The 17,965-nt window shown below is 36.3% G+C and overlaps 1 protein-coding gene across 1 annotated transcript in view; it reads right to left on the bottom strand.

Moving 5' to 3' along the window:
• LOC122798137 (dual 3',5'-cyclic-AMP and -GMP phosphodiesterase 11A-like) overlaps positions 1–17,965 on the bottom strand; it is a 757,362-nt gene that overhangs the window by 459,779 nt on the left and 279,618 nt on the right. The window contains exon 6 of the mRNA XM_044066848.1: positions 10,882–11,002. Coding sequence (XP_043922783.1) covers positions 10,882–11,002 — 121 coding nt within the window. The remainder of the gene's footprint in view (positions 1–10,881; positions 11,003–17,965) is intronic.

The raw sequence follows: 17,965 nt of genomic DNA on the forward strand, positions 1-17,965 counted from the left end.
CAACAGGAGGAAAAGCAGCAACTCAGAAATTAATGAATAAATGTAGTATCACAAAGCATCAGTCATATTTGTGAAATATGGTGGAACAAGAAAACCTGGAAATATTGGACTTTTTTTATTTTGGTAAACTTTTAGGGGACTCCAAAGCATATGCCCTAATTCAGGTAATTAATATTTGGAAGAACGTTAAGGAGAGGGGAAGAGAAAGGAAAGTGGTATCTGTAAGTAAAACATTTTTGATTCTTAACAGTTTTTGTTTTATAAAATAAGACATATACTGCATGCTATAGACTAAAGCTTTTTCAATAATTTTGAATGTAATAGGAATGATAAAATAAACAGGTACCCCTATTTTTCCTTCTCCTTTCTTTGTTTTTGTTTAGTTTTAAGAAATGTAGGCACTACAATATAAAAAGAGAAGAACGCCTGCACAAATGCACATGACATAAATAAAAGTGATAGTTTTTTTCTTACTTAATAGGGGAATTACTGGATTAAGGCCCTTGGCTTGATATAATAACAAGTTTGAAGTTGGAACAAGTAAATAACAGAACACTGAATGTAACAGAAAGTTTTCCTTTAGCAAATAAATATTTACAGTGCAACATGAGAAGTGTGTAGCTGAAGGCATCTGTGTATCTCGTTCTCATGTTTCTATAGGGACAAGCTGATAAGGGCAATAAAAACAAAATTTTTTTTATTTCAATAGCTAAAAGATTATGTTTTCAGAAAGCATTCAAGTTGTTTTCTTCATTTGGAAGAGGAATAATGATAAGACAAAAACAGACAGTGCTTATTGTAAGTAGATGCACAACCTGTGCCATGCATCTTAGAATGGATTACATTCATTACAGGCAAGTCAAGCATGTGAATGTTGCTGTAAATCTGGGGCAATTATTTCTATTAGGAGAGTTAAACTTCATTATTTTTAGATATACATAGTTTTGTGTGCTTGTATTAAGTTAACAGGTTATAGGGGTGTTCAGAGAGTGTGGTTATTTTGAGGGTTTTCATTAAAAAAAGTCTTGCCAGGTATGACATAGGTTGAAATGGATATGACAAGAAACAGCTGTATAAAAGATCAGCCTGCCAAACATTAGTGGATATATGTAACACAAAATCTGAAACTAGACATTAAAAAAGCTGTATACATAACTGGTAGGAATAACAATTTCTTATCATAATGGCAGTACTTACCATAATACCATTTAATGTGAATGGTCTCACATGTATATACAAATAAGAAAGAGTATTGAACTATATTAAAAATGCAGACTCCAAATAGCTATGCTACAGGAGATACATTTGGATAGAGCTGAGAATATACATTTCATAAGGAAAGAATTTCAGGATGGTTATTCAGCAGAATACCTGGGGTAAAGGAAAAGGGGAGTACTTATGTTAATTGTTAGAGGAGCTCTAATAGTGATAGAAGAGGGAAAAAAGATAATAATGATAGATTTGTAGTATTAAGGGGCTACTGACAAGAGAGGAGGATTATACTGGCATCTATTTTGATTCCTTCTAAAACTGCTACAATCGAGCTTAGGAGAATATGACAAAATAATAAGCTTTATGCAGGGACATTACTTATAGGTGTGGACTGGAATTCAATTTGCAGCAGGGAAGATGTATGTGGGGGGCACAGAAAGGAAAATATAACAAAAAGGGTAGATTTTTGATGTTTATAAAAATACTTGGTATAGAAGAAGGGAATTCAGTACTTGGAGCTCAGAGAGAATTTACATATTATTCCTCAAGGCACAAAAACTGGGTAGGCTAAACAGAAATTCTATTTCACGTGAATTAGTGCATTTAATTGTAAGTTTTCATATGTATCCAATACCTATTTCAAATCATACACCAATATTAACCAAAATAAAAATGCAGGGAAATAAAATAATGAGACAATGGTGCCTCCTCACATATCTGCTAAAAGGGAGAATTGAAGAAATGGGTAGTGGAAATTATTTGGAGGTTATTAGGGAAGATAGAATCTTCTTCAGAAAATATAGTGGGATAAAATGGAGTTTAAAATAGGGAAGAAATAAAAGAAAAACAGATATGGTTAAGAAGTAAGAGTTATTCAGAGGGACTGACAAAGGTTGAAATATTGCAGAACAAGGGGAACCTCAATTTGCAAGAAGAAGTAGAACTGCAAGAAAAAATAAGGAACTACCTCTATAATATGCAGGAGTTTAGAAAGATTGCTGTTAAACAACAATATTTTTTGGTAATAACTCTGCAGCACAAAAGCTTTTAGCACAATAGCTCAGGCAACAGAAAGAAAGGATTGTCGCCAAGCTTAGGGAGCTGAAAATGGAAAATAACCAGAGATCCTGAAGATGTATTAGAAATATTTCAGAAATTTTACAAAAATCTGTATAAAGCACAGAAATGTGGAAATCAAGAAAAAGTATAAATGGAAATGTTTATGGAAGAATTAAATATGTCAAGGTTAGGGGGAGATGAGGTTCAATTACTAATAGATAGGATAAAAGGAGATGAGATAAAAAATATTGATGTATAATAGTGATGTATAACCAATCTGCAGGAAAGTATTCAGGAATAGATGGTATTTCTGTGGAAGTTTGGAAGTTAGGAGTGAAGAAAGTGATAAAGATCCAAAAGGTTTTGTTTAACAGCATTTTTAAAAGCAGGAGACACACCAACATCATGGCAGAAAGCTGTGGTGGCTGTAATACCTAAAGATGGTAAAGACCCATCAGATCCAGTTTCATATAGGTCCAATTCAATTCTAAGCTATGATTATAAAGTGTTTATGTCTATAATGGCTAAAAGAATGGCAAATGTGCTGCCAAAATTGATAGATATGGATCAATATGGTTTTGTGGAGGGGAGGCATACATTTGACAACATTAATAGAGAAATGATGATTCCGGGTAAAGTAGAATCTATAAAAATGCCATTGTTGTTGGTTGGTCTTGATGCAGAGAAAGCATTTGACAGAGTAAGCTGGGACTTTATGAGCAGGGCTATGGAAGCATTTGCATTTTTTGGCAAAATAATAAGGTTAATTAGGAGGATATATGATGGATTGAAGGTGAAAATTAAAGTATGTGGGAGGTTCATCTCTGTTACGTTCTGTTTGAACAGAAGAACCAGAAAGGGGTGTCCTCTTTCCTGTTTATTAATTACATTATATTTAGAACCATTGGCCAAGAAAATAAGGGACTTAGAAATTCAAGGAAATAACGGTCATGGTAATTAAGGAAAGTTGGCTTTGTCTTCAGATGATATTATTTCGTACTTGATAAACCAGAAAAAAAAAAACATTTCAGTGTTGAGGAAGATTCTGACACAGTTTCAGGTCTTTTTGGGATACATGAAAACAGCACAGTGGTGAAACGGTAGCATTGTCACCTCACAGAAAGAGGTCTTCTGATTTGATTCTTGACTGGGGTAACTTCTGTGTGGAGTCTGCATGTCCTCCCTGCATTTGTGTGGGTTTCCTCTGGATGCTCCTGTTTCCTCCTACATTACAAAAACATGCATCTGGAGCGTTTCTTCCCGAGCCTCCACTGAAAATTGGCTTTGTTCCAAGTTGGACTTTCCTGGTAAACAAATGTTAAATAAATAATAAAAAATCTCTGATACAACATTCACTACTTCAACTACGGTTGGTTTAGACTTTGATTTCCATTTTCTAGTAATTGCTTTTTTGGCAGCCAGCAAAATTAAACTTAACAAACCTCATATATCTAGGCAATTCAGACCCTGTATCCCAGCTCAAAAAAATAACTTCCTTAGTTACACTCATTTGTTCGCCAAATATTTCTGATAGAGTACTGTGGATGGGGAATTTTTGAAGTCTGTCAGCTCATTACACTCCAAAAACATATGCCTCCAGGTACCTCTTTCTTCCTCATCACACCATCAACTTTTGCCTTCTACCTGATAAAAAAAAAATCTTTGGAATCTGCCTGGGGATAAAAGCACCTATACAAACACTTTTAGGAAAAAAATCTTAAATCTTCTACGTTTTCTTGCATATTTGGGAGCCATGCATATGTCTTCCCATTGTTTCTTTGTGAATTTCTTATCTAATCTCTCTTCTCAATTTTTTCTAACCTCCTCTGACTGAGTCCCATAGTTATCATGCCATATTTTATATGCTCTACTAATTATCCCTTTTCAACGGCAGCCTGTGTTTTACATTCAACTAAAACCCCAACCAATGCTATTCTTTCACTTATGATTCCCCCATCCCTTTCTCTTTGCCTATACTCTTGATATCAATTCCTGATAGGGAAGGCAGTCTCTAACCTGCAGTCAAAAAGTCTTTTTGGCCTGTTCCTATTCTATTACCTTTTCTTCTCTAATTATTTGTTCCCAGTACTTGGTTACTTTGTCGGCTTTCTCCAGTAAGTTCCAGCCCCCTCTTCCCTATTCCCTGTACCCCTAATTACAACCATCCATACTGACAGGAACCTCCTTTCCATATTCCAGTCTTGCCTTATTTCTTACTTTCTGCTACTTTATAAATGTAATATTTTTGATCTTTTTTTAATTTCTCCAAGTCTTTTGGGTTTCTAATACCATGACAGGAATGGACCCCATTCCTAAGTCAAAGTACAATTAAAGTTCATGAAATTAGTATTACTTCAATCTTTGATGTCAGCAAAAAGTGGTCTTCTCAGCACCTGCAATGTGCCCAGTAATGACTCCTACTGCAATTTGTATGGAGTTACATGTATTGGTAACATATCTAAATATGACTGTAGATTCTTTTTTATAAGACCCACTGCTCCTACTACTATTGGAACTGTCTGGGTATCTTTCTTCCACATTGCTCTCATTCCTGCTTATAATTCTTGATATGTTATGACTTTGTGTCTCTCTCTGTATGCAAGACACTGTAGTCACTGGGTGTAGTGATTTCAACGATCATTGCTACTTCTGTCTTCTTTTCATGGACCACTATATCTAGTTTTCTCACATCTATCTTTTGAACTGTTGGTAATGGATGATTCCATGTGATGTAGACTTCATTATTTTCTATGATGCGTTGTGGCTCATGTATCCAGTGTTTTTCACATACTTCAATAATATAATATTTGCCCAATTCCCACTGCAAGAGTCTTGGCACATTATTATGCCTTTCAGCATTTAATCTTTCTTCCATTAGCATGTCACACCCAGCAACAAGGTGTGTGACTGTTTCCAATTTTGTTTTACAAAACCTACATTTGTCTGTTTTTTTCCACATGTTCAATGGACGTTGTAAAGCAATGTGTACATAGCCCACTATCTTGGGCCACCAGTGTTAACCTTTCAGCTTTTGATTTGAATTTGCCTCTCCTTAACAATTCCTGCATTCTTTCCTGGTCAACATGATGTTCTTCCAGAAGTTTTCTATACTTGCAATTATATTTATGCATTTTCTACATTTCTTGTCTTCTCTTCTGATCCTTCACCTTATATTCTTTCTTTTGTTTTTTTGTCACATTCAGTTGCCTGATTTTTATCTACTTCTGGTTTGATTTCCATTCCTGCTTGATGGTGATATGCTTCTGCAAGACTAAGCAGGAAAGTCATCTTAGATTTATTCTCCTCATGTTTCAAAACTTTCACTATGCTTGGGTCTTGTGAGGTGACTCTCTTCCTTTTGTTATACAACCAATCAATGCTGGGATTCCACCAGGGTGACTTGTGTTTTAATTTTCTTCTGTGCTTTTTCCTGGTAGTCACAGCTGTCTATGTGCATCATTACTGAACAGGGTTTCTGTGAGCAATTCTGCAGAGGCAGCTGTGTTCTCAGGGTTTGGCAGGCTTGAAATTTTACCAGGTTATCACTTAATAGTATAAAGATTGGCTTGGAATAGTTCCTAAATGATCCAGAGTTATGTAAACGTAAAAAACACGCTGGTTATACACGGCAGTGAAAACACATTAAAACTTTAATCCTCGATAACAGAACAGTAAGCGCTTTCACAACCAAAACAGTTGCTTCATCAGACAATGTCAGACAGTCTGATGAAGCAACTGTTTTGGTTGTGAAAGCTCTTACTGTTCTGTTATCGAGGATTAAAGTTTTAATGTGTGTTCACTGCTGTGTATAACCAACGTGTTTTTTACGTTTACATATCCTTCTTCTACGTGGTTATTTAATCTGGAGTTTGGTTCTTCATTTTCTTCAATGTTCCAGAGTTAGCAGGGTTCCGAGATTTATTTTTATTTCAAAAGAGACATTTTTATGGTCCAACCTTACCAGAGAGGACATTACACCAGGATGGATACAGCATTCTACCATGTTAGTGAGGAAAATATTCAGTATGTTCACTCCCTTAATGGGAGACTGGGCAATCTGGTCTAAGTGTTTGTGATGACAAAGTCCAGGAGTCTCTGTGTCTGCAAGTTTGGGGTCATATATGATTCCTAGTTTATAATGTGGTAGTTAAAGTCACCCATATGTGTATTGGATTGAATGGTGAGTGTCTCCAGTATGTTTAACTATGTGTTATGAGTTGCCTGGGTCATAAAGAGAGGGCTTATAGCTTGCAAGAATATGGTATAGGACTTTTCCTATGGTATTTTGGAATTGGAGAACCTCAAGCTGCAGTCTTGAGATATGTTTGCTTATGACATAAATCAAACACCTCCACCTTCAGTCCTTGCCTGTGCAGTAGCTGGTCTAAATGTGAAGAAGGCATTGTATCCCTGCACTGCCATAGTGCTCTCCATGTCTTTAAGCTATATCTCATTAACTGCACAAATGACTGCATTCTCCAGGGTGAGAAGAACTTGAAGGAAGTGGAATTTCTTGTTTATACTCCTGGCATTGAGCAGTAAAACCTTTATATGTTCCTAAGAGTAGTCCACTATTTATGCAAAATATCACTCCCTTAGCATCATTTATAGGTTTATTCTACTTCTGTGGTTTTCAAACAAAAACTGTTGAGTGATTTCTTCTCCTTGTAACAAATCTCATCCATCCTTTACATTACACAGGCATTCTCAGTTCTGTTGCCCCTGCACTCTCCATCCCATTCCAGGGTTGCTTAATTCTCCTTATTCAGTGGATAGTCTCATCTGGAGACCCATCCCCCAGTATCAGTGGATAGCCTCATCTGGAGACCCATCCCCCAGTATAGCTTGAAACTTTGTGTCTAACCTTGACCTTGTAGCATCAACATGTGCTAGGTTTCACTCTCCATTTAGTAATCTCAGACTGTTTATATTTTTTATTTTTAAAAACCCTTTCACTGATTCTCTACTACTTTATGTTATATTTGTTCACCCCCCCCCCCATCCTGTACATACATACCCTGAGCTATTTGCAAACACTGACAGGCTAATTAGTGTGGAAAACTATGGCAGTTTTGCTACACAAACTTTGTTGATAATATTTTTGTTTAATATAAAGTGGTGAAAATTCACTTACCTTTACAGTCTGCTGTTCTTATGAAGCTGAAGCTTGCTTATGCACGCTGATTGGATACTATTAGACAGTTGATTTCCTGCCCACTTGACTTCCCTCCCATCCGTATCTCCGGTCACCCCAGTAGTTCTACATTTATACCTAACCAGACTCCTCCCCTCAATCTCACTTAAACTTAATTTCTTCTCTCATTTAACTAATCACCTATACCCTTCCCTAAAGGTCACTTCACTTTACTACCTGTATATCCTTCTCACCATGATTCCAAATAAATCTCATTGTTATAATTCATGATTTATCTAATTCCATTTACTCCTCCATATCTCATCTGTTTTCAGTTCCTGTATTACTTAATGTTTGCCACTAGTAATTCCACTACTGCTTATTCCCCCTCCACACAAATGCAACCCCCTCATGACTTCCAGAAACTTCTGTTACTTACTTGATGTATCACCTTTAGTTTCACACGATTTCTTTTATGCACATCATTACAGAGATGTCTCAACTTTACCTTAACTAATACTGCTATTTTTTCCATCCCTCACTCTTACTCTGTGCCTTTCCCTTTGTACCATTCACATTCACCACTTCACAACCTAAGCTCTTGCCCAGCTTTTCATCTGTGTCATGCTGTGGCTTTTTTCCTTAATTCTGTTCACCCTTTTAGTCTCAACCCCTCTTAAATACCCCACTGCATACACTTAGCAACACACCCCTTTCCTCTTCTAACTCAACACCATATGTTGCATCCTTCTTTTTTAAGCCAAACACAATAATTTCTTCTCCTCACAAAACTCCTTCCTCCCTCACTCAATCACTATTCATATCCCACTACCTCATGATGTCCAACTCCATTAAACTCTGACATTTCTATGCAAAACTGGCGATTTCTGTTCAAAAGCAGTCCTGTAATGTCTATACTTCTAATTAGATCAAACATAGAGGCCTTGGCCCAACTCACAGTACCACCATTTCCACTATCTCTAAGGCAAACAGCATTTGCTGTGACATCCTAAATGCCAACAGTATCAGAAAGAAATTAGACAAAATAAGTGCCTTCTTCACCAGATCTAGCTGTTATCAAATAATCTTGGCTCAAAAATAACAGTTCCAATATCCGATAGCTCTTCCCTAACTATAATTGCATGTTTGATGCAAGACCAGATAAGTGGCAGAGGAACTTTACCTATTTTATACCACAGCTTAATATTTCAACAATTACTCGAGCAAACACCACATTAGAATTTGACACAAATCAGTTGCTAATTAAAAGTTCTTTCATTTAAGAACAATCCTATCCCTGTTGCTGTGGCCTACATAATGCCATAGTCTTCTCTTAAAATAGTCTGCTCACTCATTCACAACATTATTTCTGCCTCCTCTATGCAAAAGCATAGTAATTCTTGAGGATTTTAAACTTAATTCCTTGGGATTTCTTGCACATTCATTTTAATGATATCTCTGAACTTCTTGCAGATATAAATCTCATAAAACTTGTCAATACACCTACTCATCCTAATATAGCCTTAAAATATCACTTCCTCTTGGACCTCCTGATTATAATCAATATTTCTAACAGTTCTCCATAGCCAATTCATTCCCTATTCAGTCACCATTACCACATTACTTTCAAAATTAAGTATCACTGAAATACCCAGCAAAACTGGTCTCATTCTCAACCTTTAATTATAAGTTTCCACATTTGATTGCCCACCCATACTGACTTCTCAGTACCCAATCTGTGCTACTGAAATATCCATTATCCTCTTTCAACTCCAAGGCAATGCTTTTCTTTAATTGGTAGACCTAACAACACAACAGAAAACTAATTTCTTACTAAACACTTAACCTAAACCTGAGTGATTAATTTTTGCATAACTGGAAATAAAACCCAACCCTAGTTTTTTTAAAACAATTTATCTTACTCCATATCCCTTCTAAACAGGCTACACAACAATATTAAAGGCACCTTTCCCAAGTCTACATTTTCTTTATTAAACAAGCCTGAGCATGTCTGGAATGTAGTAAACCTTCTTACCAGCTGTGAAACTTTAAACAATATCTATTCTCCTGACGGCCTTCAATGGACCCATGGTCACTCCTCAAACTCTTGGCTTCCTTTATGAATTCATATCTAACCAGCATTTCAAATAAACAGACAGCAGGCCTTCTCAGTTCTTAGTCATTAACTTTTGAAACTAGAAACCTTTTGCTTTTATTATTGATAGGCTAACACAAAGAATCTTAGTTTACAACTTCAGGGTACTTTCAACTACACCCAGTCTTTAATTCCCTAAAAACAGGCTACACTGCAGTAACCAGAGCTTTTCCATCTTGGGCCCCACATTTTGGGAGAAACTACAACCAGTTTTAAAAGCCAAACATTATTTAAAGGCTTTCATACTGTCTTAAAAATCCTTGACATAGATGACAGGTGTAAGTGCTTTGTTTTCTTCAGCATTAAATATTTCCCATGATCCAACATCAATTTCCCACAGCAATGAAAATGTTGAGCATACTATTTCATGTAAGTAATGTACTGTTTAATATCTCTTGTAATCAATGTAACTGTATTGTTGCACAGAATGTAAAATGTAAACAAAGTCTTCTGTTATACTGCTATTTAAATCATGCTGCAGTAGTCAGCATCTCCTAATACGTCTTACTTCTTAATTGTTATGTAGAGTCTTTATTTACTAGTTGTATTAATATCTGTATTTTGATGGCATTTTGGTGTATTCCTGGGCTGAGCCTGGAATACGTCTTTATGGATTTGTGCTCTACTCAGGTAAATGAATTTAAATGAAATAAAATAAATACCTCAAATCATCATCTTTTACAAGAACAAAAAAATTAACATTTTGCAGGGGACAACCCACAACCCACCTTCCCTCATTGTAGCTCCCATTGACTCTGTATGCTAACTTTAAGGTCATTCAGCCTTGAGGTAAGGATAAACGTATTTACCTTCCCAAAATGGAGCCATCTTGGAGTTATAACCTGAATTAGTGAAGAAATGAGACTTGATGATTCATTTTTTGATAATATGGGACTCAAAGAACATTTCCTTGACAAAAGGAATGGTTCCTACAGATACCAGTCTGAGAGACAGACAGACAGACATCTATTGACAAAAGGACAATGATGTAGTGGATTAAACCAAACACACTTAGGCTACCGTGGGCACATACATTTAATTAAAACTTGTATCTATTGTAAAAAAGGTTCTCTTGAAAACAATACTGTATAGCCTCAACAGATTAAAGCCACAAGTAATACAGTCAGTAGCAATCACAGAAACTCTGCAGCTATAAAAATAGAACCAAGTAGTTTTGAAGTTCATTTCATATCTGTTTATTTGCCAGTCAGTCTATTATGGAAATTACTTGAACACTGTTTTTGACTATATGAAATACTATAATTTCAATAGCAGGTTTTACAGAAATGGAAATGTTAATGTTTGTTAGAATTATTCTTACTTCAGCATCAAAGCGAGGGTCTTGACAGACATCACTGATATTGACAGGAAGTCCAGTTGAAGCAACTAGTTCTGCAATGCTGTTGTTTATCAGCCAATCAGAGCTTGACAGTTTCTCAATGCTGGCTTTGTCAGTCAAGGATCCAAATTAAATTGAGATAATAAGTCAAAATAATTGAAGATTCATGGTTTTACCTTTTTATAAAAAAATACTACACAGAGTATATTGGAAAAACGTGGTGATATCTTCTGGAAAAGTTTATCGAAACATGATATTTAGATGCAGCTCTGACTCTGTAACATTCTAACATATAACATATGTAGTCATAGTCACCTTATCTGTTGATCCATGAGAACATCCTCTATAGTCTGGGAGTTTGTACTTATGATATCTCCAGCTCAACATTATTCTGAAAAAAATCTCCAGCTCTTGTGTCTGTGATACATTATGTGGTATGCAGGGCTAAGAGGACATATGCAATCCATGCAACTCCCCCCCGCCCCATGCATCCACTATAAACCGGACAAACACATCTAAAAAACAAATAAACAAAAGCACAAAATTAAATACTTGTGAAGCTTACTAGAAAATCCATCAATTGTTGCTTGTGTTAGAGACAATCTAGAGACAATCTAAACAAAAAGGAAGGGCAGGAGGGAATGAAGCACCCGGTGCAGAGGGTCTTTTAACATATGAACCATGAGTGCATATCTATTATAGTTGAATTTTAAAGCTGTTTGTGGTAGATAACTCCCTGGAAGAATTACAAGCAACCCAAATTAAATCTTGCTGGGAGGCAGGAGATGAAAGAAGGGAAAAGGACAATAATTTAGAAGGATGAGCCCCGAAACACTGACATGCATACCTCTGAAATTACCAGATTTTCTCAGAAAGTCCAGATTTTTGTCTCATATGTATAATCTGTGCCTCATAAAAATTGTGGTCTTCTGGCAAATCATTGGGGATTGATGTCACTAAATATAAAGGCTATCCATTTGAGATTCATACTTCATATACTTCAGAAGATGCATGCTAATAAAAACCTGTTAATCTATCAAAATTCTAAGTTTATAACAGCAGTATTTAAAATCTGTTCCTGATTTTGGGCCGTTGTCCCACCATTATGTTTGGCTTTGTCCAGATTTCTTGCACTTGGTTGAGAGGTATGGACATGCTCAAGAGGCTAGTCTCTTGGTATCACAGTCTAAACAAGATTGCATGTCAAACATGTGAACCAGTGATCAACTGTCCATTGCAGAAATACCTGCTATGGACATATTCTTGAAGCAAGCATAGAAACAGCCTTAAGCGACTAACTTTTGACAGCCACATTCTCCAAGTGGCACTTAATGGCATAAGATGATATATTACCAATCCTTTTTAATCTGTAACTGTTTGCTGCAGCCATTTTGTGATTACCTGGTGCAAAGAAGACCAATATACTTATCAACTTAGTAGATCTTCAAAGAGTCTTCACTGTAACAGTAAACCAAAACATTTGACTTCTTCCATCGGAATGTTCTCCCTTAGACAACTGTTCATCAGCAGTGCCTTTGTCCTTCTGATGGCTGACACTGTTCTCCTATAAAAGTTCCATGCAGCCTTGGTCAGTGCACACAACTCAAACTGATAGCAGGCATTGCTAGAAGTTTTTTTTTCTCAGAACGTTAAGCCCTTTTGGCCTCAAAAAAGGTTTTTGAGTATAGTAAGCTACTCCCCTAGTGTAACAAAATATTATCATTACAATCAGAAAAAATACATCTATATAACAGACTAATAAAACATTATAATACAATTATATACACCCTTCTGAGGGGAATGGAGGGAGGTGAGCTTTGCTGTTACAGTGACCTCTCCTTGATGAGGCAAGTATACCTACATACTGTATAACTGAACTACCTTTTTTGGGGAGTTCACTGTAACAGTATATTATAACATTTACGTAGGTTCCTAGGAGTACTATCATACCACTAGGAAACACAGTTTACAATATATTTTGCAACACTACCATACCAGAACTTATCCTCCTCCTGAACTATGTGAATGACTTAGAGTACTATGCAAATATATATATATATATATATATATATATATATATATATATATATATATATATAATAAATCCTGTGGCAGCTTCTAAAATCTCTTGCACAAATGTTTTAAGATGTTCATTATACTTGTCATAGCAGAAGGCAAAACAGTGGCCCAGACATTTAGAGTCTGCTGAATGGCTATTTCTTCTTATCTTTCTGCTCTAATGGAAGATCTGAGCTGTCTGTGCACATTCAACATATGCAGGAGATAATATCCCTTCACTTGGGTAGCCTGGGTACAGATTTGTAGGTTATAAAGACTCATATAAAGACTGCTGATAAAGCCGCTTGCATGGAAAATGGCATTATTTCCATGACACCCTTTCATTAGGAAATACCAAGTAAAGTAGTTTACACTTGAAATGCTGAAATTCATCTGTCTGATGCAACTGTAAGCAGAAACAGTGCCCTCCCTGAAAAGTATAGGTATATTTACTGTATCTGCTGTCTACAAAAGAGATAAGAATAATTTCAACAACATAAAGCATGTCTTCTTGGTGGCCTAAGTGGAGGAAATCCTTTTAAGGAAGGCCTTAAAAACGGTTCTGCTGCTATCTGTGGAAAGCCTAATAGACAAGAAGAGAGGGCAGAGACATAACCTTTGATAAATGAATAACTAAATTTAAATAAAATAAATTGTTTAAACAACCCAGTGCCTTTGGTATAGGGCAATGTAAAGGGTCTATACCCTGTAATGTAGTCCAAGTGAAAAATTTCTTCCACTATTTTGAAAAGGTTTTTTGTGTTAATCCCCTGGGTTCCTTTAAATTAAGTATCACTTGGATCGAAAAGGAATGGAACCATTGTTAGGTATAAGACTGAACAATTTAGAGTTTATTGACTGAATATAATGCCTTGTCATGCTGCTATGTCATTGAGGTATTGTGCACAGAGAAGGTACATTCTGGACTAATGAACAGACCTATCAGGAGAGAATGCCATGGTATCCTCCTACAAGAGGGAACTTCCAGGATTAGACTGGCCCAATATTACTTTGCTTTGGGTAGTATCTTCTGTTTTTGTGCACTTTGCATTTCAAAGGTTCATAGGTGTGTACTAGGATAATGGCCCTGGAGCCTTTACAGGCCTAGCCTAAAGACGTGCCCTGGCATCGTGCCGCCTGATGTTAGTTCCCAGTGCTTCTATCAAGTAGAGCCACTGGCGAGATCCCCAGGGTGAACTTTCTATTTCCCATCCACTCATCAAGCTTTCTTTTGTAGAGGGCCAGTGAGGTGCTCTGCTTGACATGTATAGGAAGTCTATTCCAGAGCATGGGCAGTCTCTGGGTTATGAACCTGTTCCGCCAGCATGTTCTGTTGATTGTGGTAATGAGGTTCAGGTCTCTGGGGTGTGTGGTGCAGAGAGATTGGGATTTCTTTAGATGTAGCATTTCTAACAGAGCTGGGTCAGACATGGCTTTGTAAGTTAAGCAGAGATCGCCATTTAGTAGACGATATGAGACAGAGAATAGCTGGAATTTTTTGAGTCTGTCCATGTACGACGTGTTTAAGGCCTAGGATCCTCTTTGTGAGGTACTTTTGTGGCCTTTCCAGCTGTTGCATGTGTCTAGTGAGGTATATGCCAAATGGGGCATTATACTCGATGATTGGCCTAATGAGGGAAGAGTAGAGGGAGACAATGATCTCTTTCTTCCTGGATGCAAAACCCTTGGTAATGAGATGTGCCACAAAGAAGAACTTTCTGACCACAGAGGCAATGTGGTAGTCGAAGGAGAGGTTGCTGTCAACCTGTGTCCCCAAATCTCTTATAACACCTTCAGTGTTCAGTGGGCTTACGTCAATGTGGTAATTAGTGGGAATTGAGTTTTTCCCATAGGGGATGACGATGCATTTTTTGTCATTAAGCTTAAAGCCATGGTTTCGACAAAGGACAAAGTCTTAAAAGTATTTTTGAAAACAGTGTGAAATGTGACTTATTTAGGAAATCTATGATGAATAAATGTGGTGCATGTCGATTATGTCGTTTCATTAATAATGGACCCTACCTTTCAATAATCAATTATGATAGGACTATTAGATGTCCAGGAGCATGTGACTGCAACACAGCCATGGTGGTATACATCGCCACCTGCACAGCATGCTCAGCATTCTATGTAGGGAAAACTAACAGAAAGTTGAAAACAAGAATTACAGAGCATGTTAGTGACATCAGAAATCACAAGCAGACGAGTGCTCTATTTATTCAGAGCACTTGTTGCCCTAATTTCAAGAAATTTTTGTTTTTTGTAATTGACAGAATCGTTCTTTTTAATGTACAACAAGGAGGTGACACTAAGAGTTTACTAGAGGCCAAAGAATGTCTTTGGCAACTTAGATTGAATGCAAGTAAGGATCCAGGTATTAACGATCAAATATCTATAGCTAGTATTTTGAAGTTAAAATCTCAGTTCATATAATGAACAATACAGCTATTTTTCTTTAGGCATTCAATTTTGTTGATATTCAAAACAACTATTAGTATCAATATAACTACTCATCCACCCTTATTATGGAAATTTAACAGGATATTACATGTCACTCCTCAACTCTTGATTAATATAAGTTTTAAGAAAAGTTTTTTATGAGAAGTTTTTTAACAATAACAACAATTAACTACCATTCTTATAATTAACATCATCAACCCAGTTCACAAAATAGATTATTACATTACTTCATTACACTATATACCTTTTTTACCACGTTATGATTAAACAGAATGTGTTGTCAAAATTAAATTTGTGATTTGTCACACCTACTGTTAAAAAATTATTAACATAAATTTTTACACTTTTTATACTTTTTATACAGTTTTAGATTCTTAAAAAGTCTTAGTTTTTTTATTTTGAATATATATACATTTATATATTTATTTATAAAAATTAATTATAGTATTTTATTGGTATATATACATAATCAAGTACTGTAACATACACTATCATAATTTCTATAACACGGTTCATCAATCTACATGGAAATGCTACACTTTGTACTTTGATACCTTGTTCATTTTTTTTGTTCCACTGACATCAAACATACTTAAGATGTTTTTACACAAATATACTGTGTACGGACTCTGAGTTTTTCAACACTAAAATCTTGATGTACATCAAAATGTATTCTACATCTGACATTACATGTTTAAATAACTTTTCAATGGACTTGTTTTTTAAAAACATAACACAATAGGTTTTATCATATAAATTGGATTATTGTTCGATCAGTAAATTATGTGATCATCATTTATTTATTTAATTATCAGTCAGTGTATGTATTTAAGGCATGGTGTGCTCTCCAGTTACTTTGTACTCTGATGATGCCCTAGGACGTGAGGGTGAAAGCGCTTAGTTCTACAGCTTTATTTTATCGTGTTTTGGTTTCGTGGTCCTGTTGTGAAATAAAGATGACTTTTTAATTCCAAGGATTCAAGGCTACTGGGATTTCTTTGTTACATGGTTTCGACACCAGTCATTGGTCTCAGTGAGGCCTTTCTGTAGGATGTCTACATCACTTGGGGAGTTAATAATGGCTCCCAGCTTGCAGTCATCTGCAAATTTGGTCAGCCAGAGTCGCTCCATGTTGGCCTGGACTTCTGAGAAGTAGATGCCAAACAGGAGAGGACCCAGGACTGATCCCTGTGGGATGCCACTCATGACTGGTCGGCAGTCTGACTTCGAATCCACTACTTTCATACTGTGGGTTCTATCTGTGAGCCAATTTGCAACCCACCTAGTTTGGTCAGTTTATCAAAAATTCCTGAGTGGGGAAGGTATCAAAGGCCTTGGCCAGACTGAGGTAGGCTGTATAAACTCCCTTGCCCTCTTCCACAGCTTTCCAAATCTTTATCTGTTTGTGGCTTTCTCTAGTGCTACTGGCTGTAGGCTATTGTTTCTAGCTGAAGTCTCTCTTTAACTTGACTATATTGTGTTAATAGTCTGCTGAGTGGGGGCTGGTTCTTTTGTGTTCTTGTAAAAAAAAAAAGTTGTTCTTCTGGTATGTAAGCCCTAACTTTGATAGGGTTTCTGTCTATACACACTGAGCAGAGTGGATAAGAGTTGTTGACCGCAGCTGTCAGCTGAGATATATAAGTATCCTGTTTTTTTTTTCGATTATTTATACAGATTATTGTTTTTAACAATTAATATATAGCACTTTTATTGTCTGCTTTTTAGTCTTCGAGTGTATTTTATTGCTATTAACTAATCTGCACAAGTAACTGATTTGTCTGCAGTTAAAAGCATTCTGTATCTTTACAAATCTTCATCCGTTTGTGGCTTTCTCTAGTGCTACTGGCTGTAGGCTATTGTCCCCACCCTCCCGCCCAGTTGGTGTCTTGCTCTTATACTTGGTGGCTTTGCAGTTGCCCGCCCCTACTGTAAATCTGATCTGTGACACTATTCCCAGTCTAGTGTCATTAGCTCATTCTACCTAGTACAGAGAGAATATCTGATAAGGCCTTCTGTTTCTCCTTTTTCCCTTTCAAAAAAAAAAAACTTTTTTTTTTGCCTGAACCTCCTTGTGTTCTGACTGTGCTTCTCAAACCTTTTGGAAATATAGACTATATTTCAGAGCATTTATTATAACTGTAATTGCCTTAATATTGCTACAACTCAAGTGCTCTAGGTTGCACTGCATCTGAAGTGTTTGTGTGTTTTAGCTGCTTTTCTGTATATATAGACTTCTCTGTTTCTTTAACTAAATAAGCTCTGCAAAGTTGTTTTATTGCATTCCTGCCTGTATTTCTGAGTTTCTTTTGCACTTTTAAAGTTTGTTTTTGCTTAGTTTAATTGGTAGGCTACACACTCAAGTTCGCTAGCCGAATTAAAGCATTTACTGTGTTTCTGTACCTAATTTCTGCTACTTTGTAACAAAAAAAAAAAAAAAAAAATCCTTGTTTCTCGCCTTTATTGAGCTAGAATAGTCCAGTCTTCAGGTATTGCTGATCTCTGGGCTGTGTCATAGTTCCTGTGTTGCCCATATCCTTATTTGGATGGG

Source organism: Protopterus annectens, chromosome 3.part1 (genome assembly GCF_019279795.1).
Source record: "Protopterus annectens isolate FY-2018-M chromosome 3.part1, PAN1.0, whole genome shotgun sequence".
Lineage (NCBI taxonomy): Eukaryota > Metazoa > Chordata > Ceratodontiformes > Protopteridae > Protopterus > Protopterus annectens.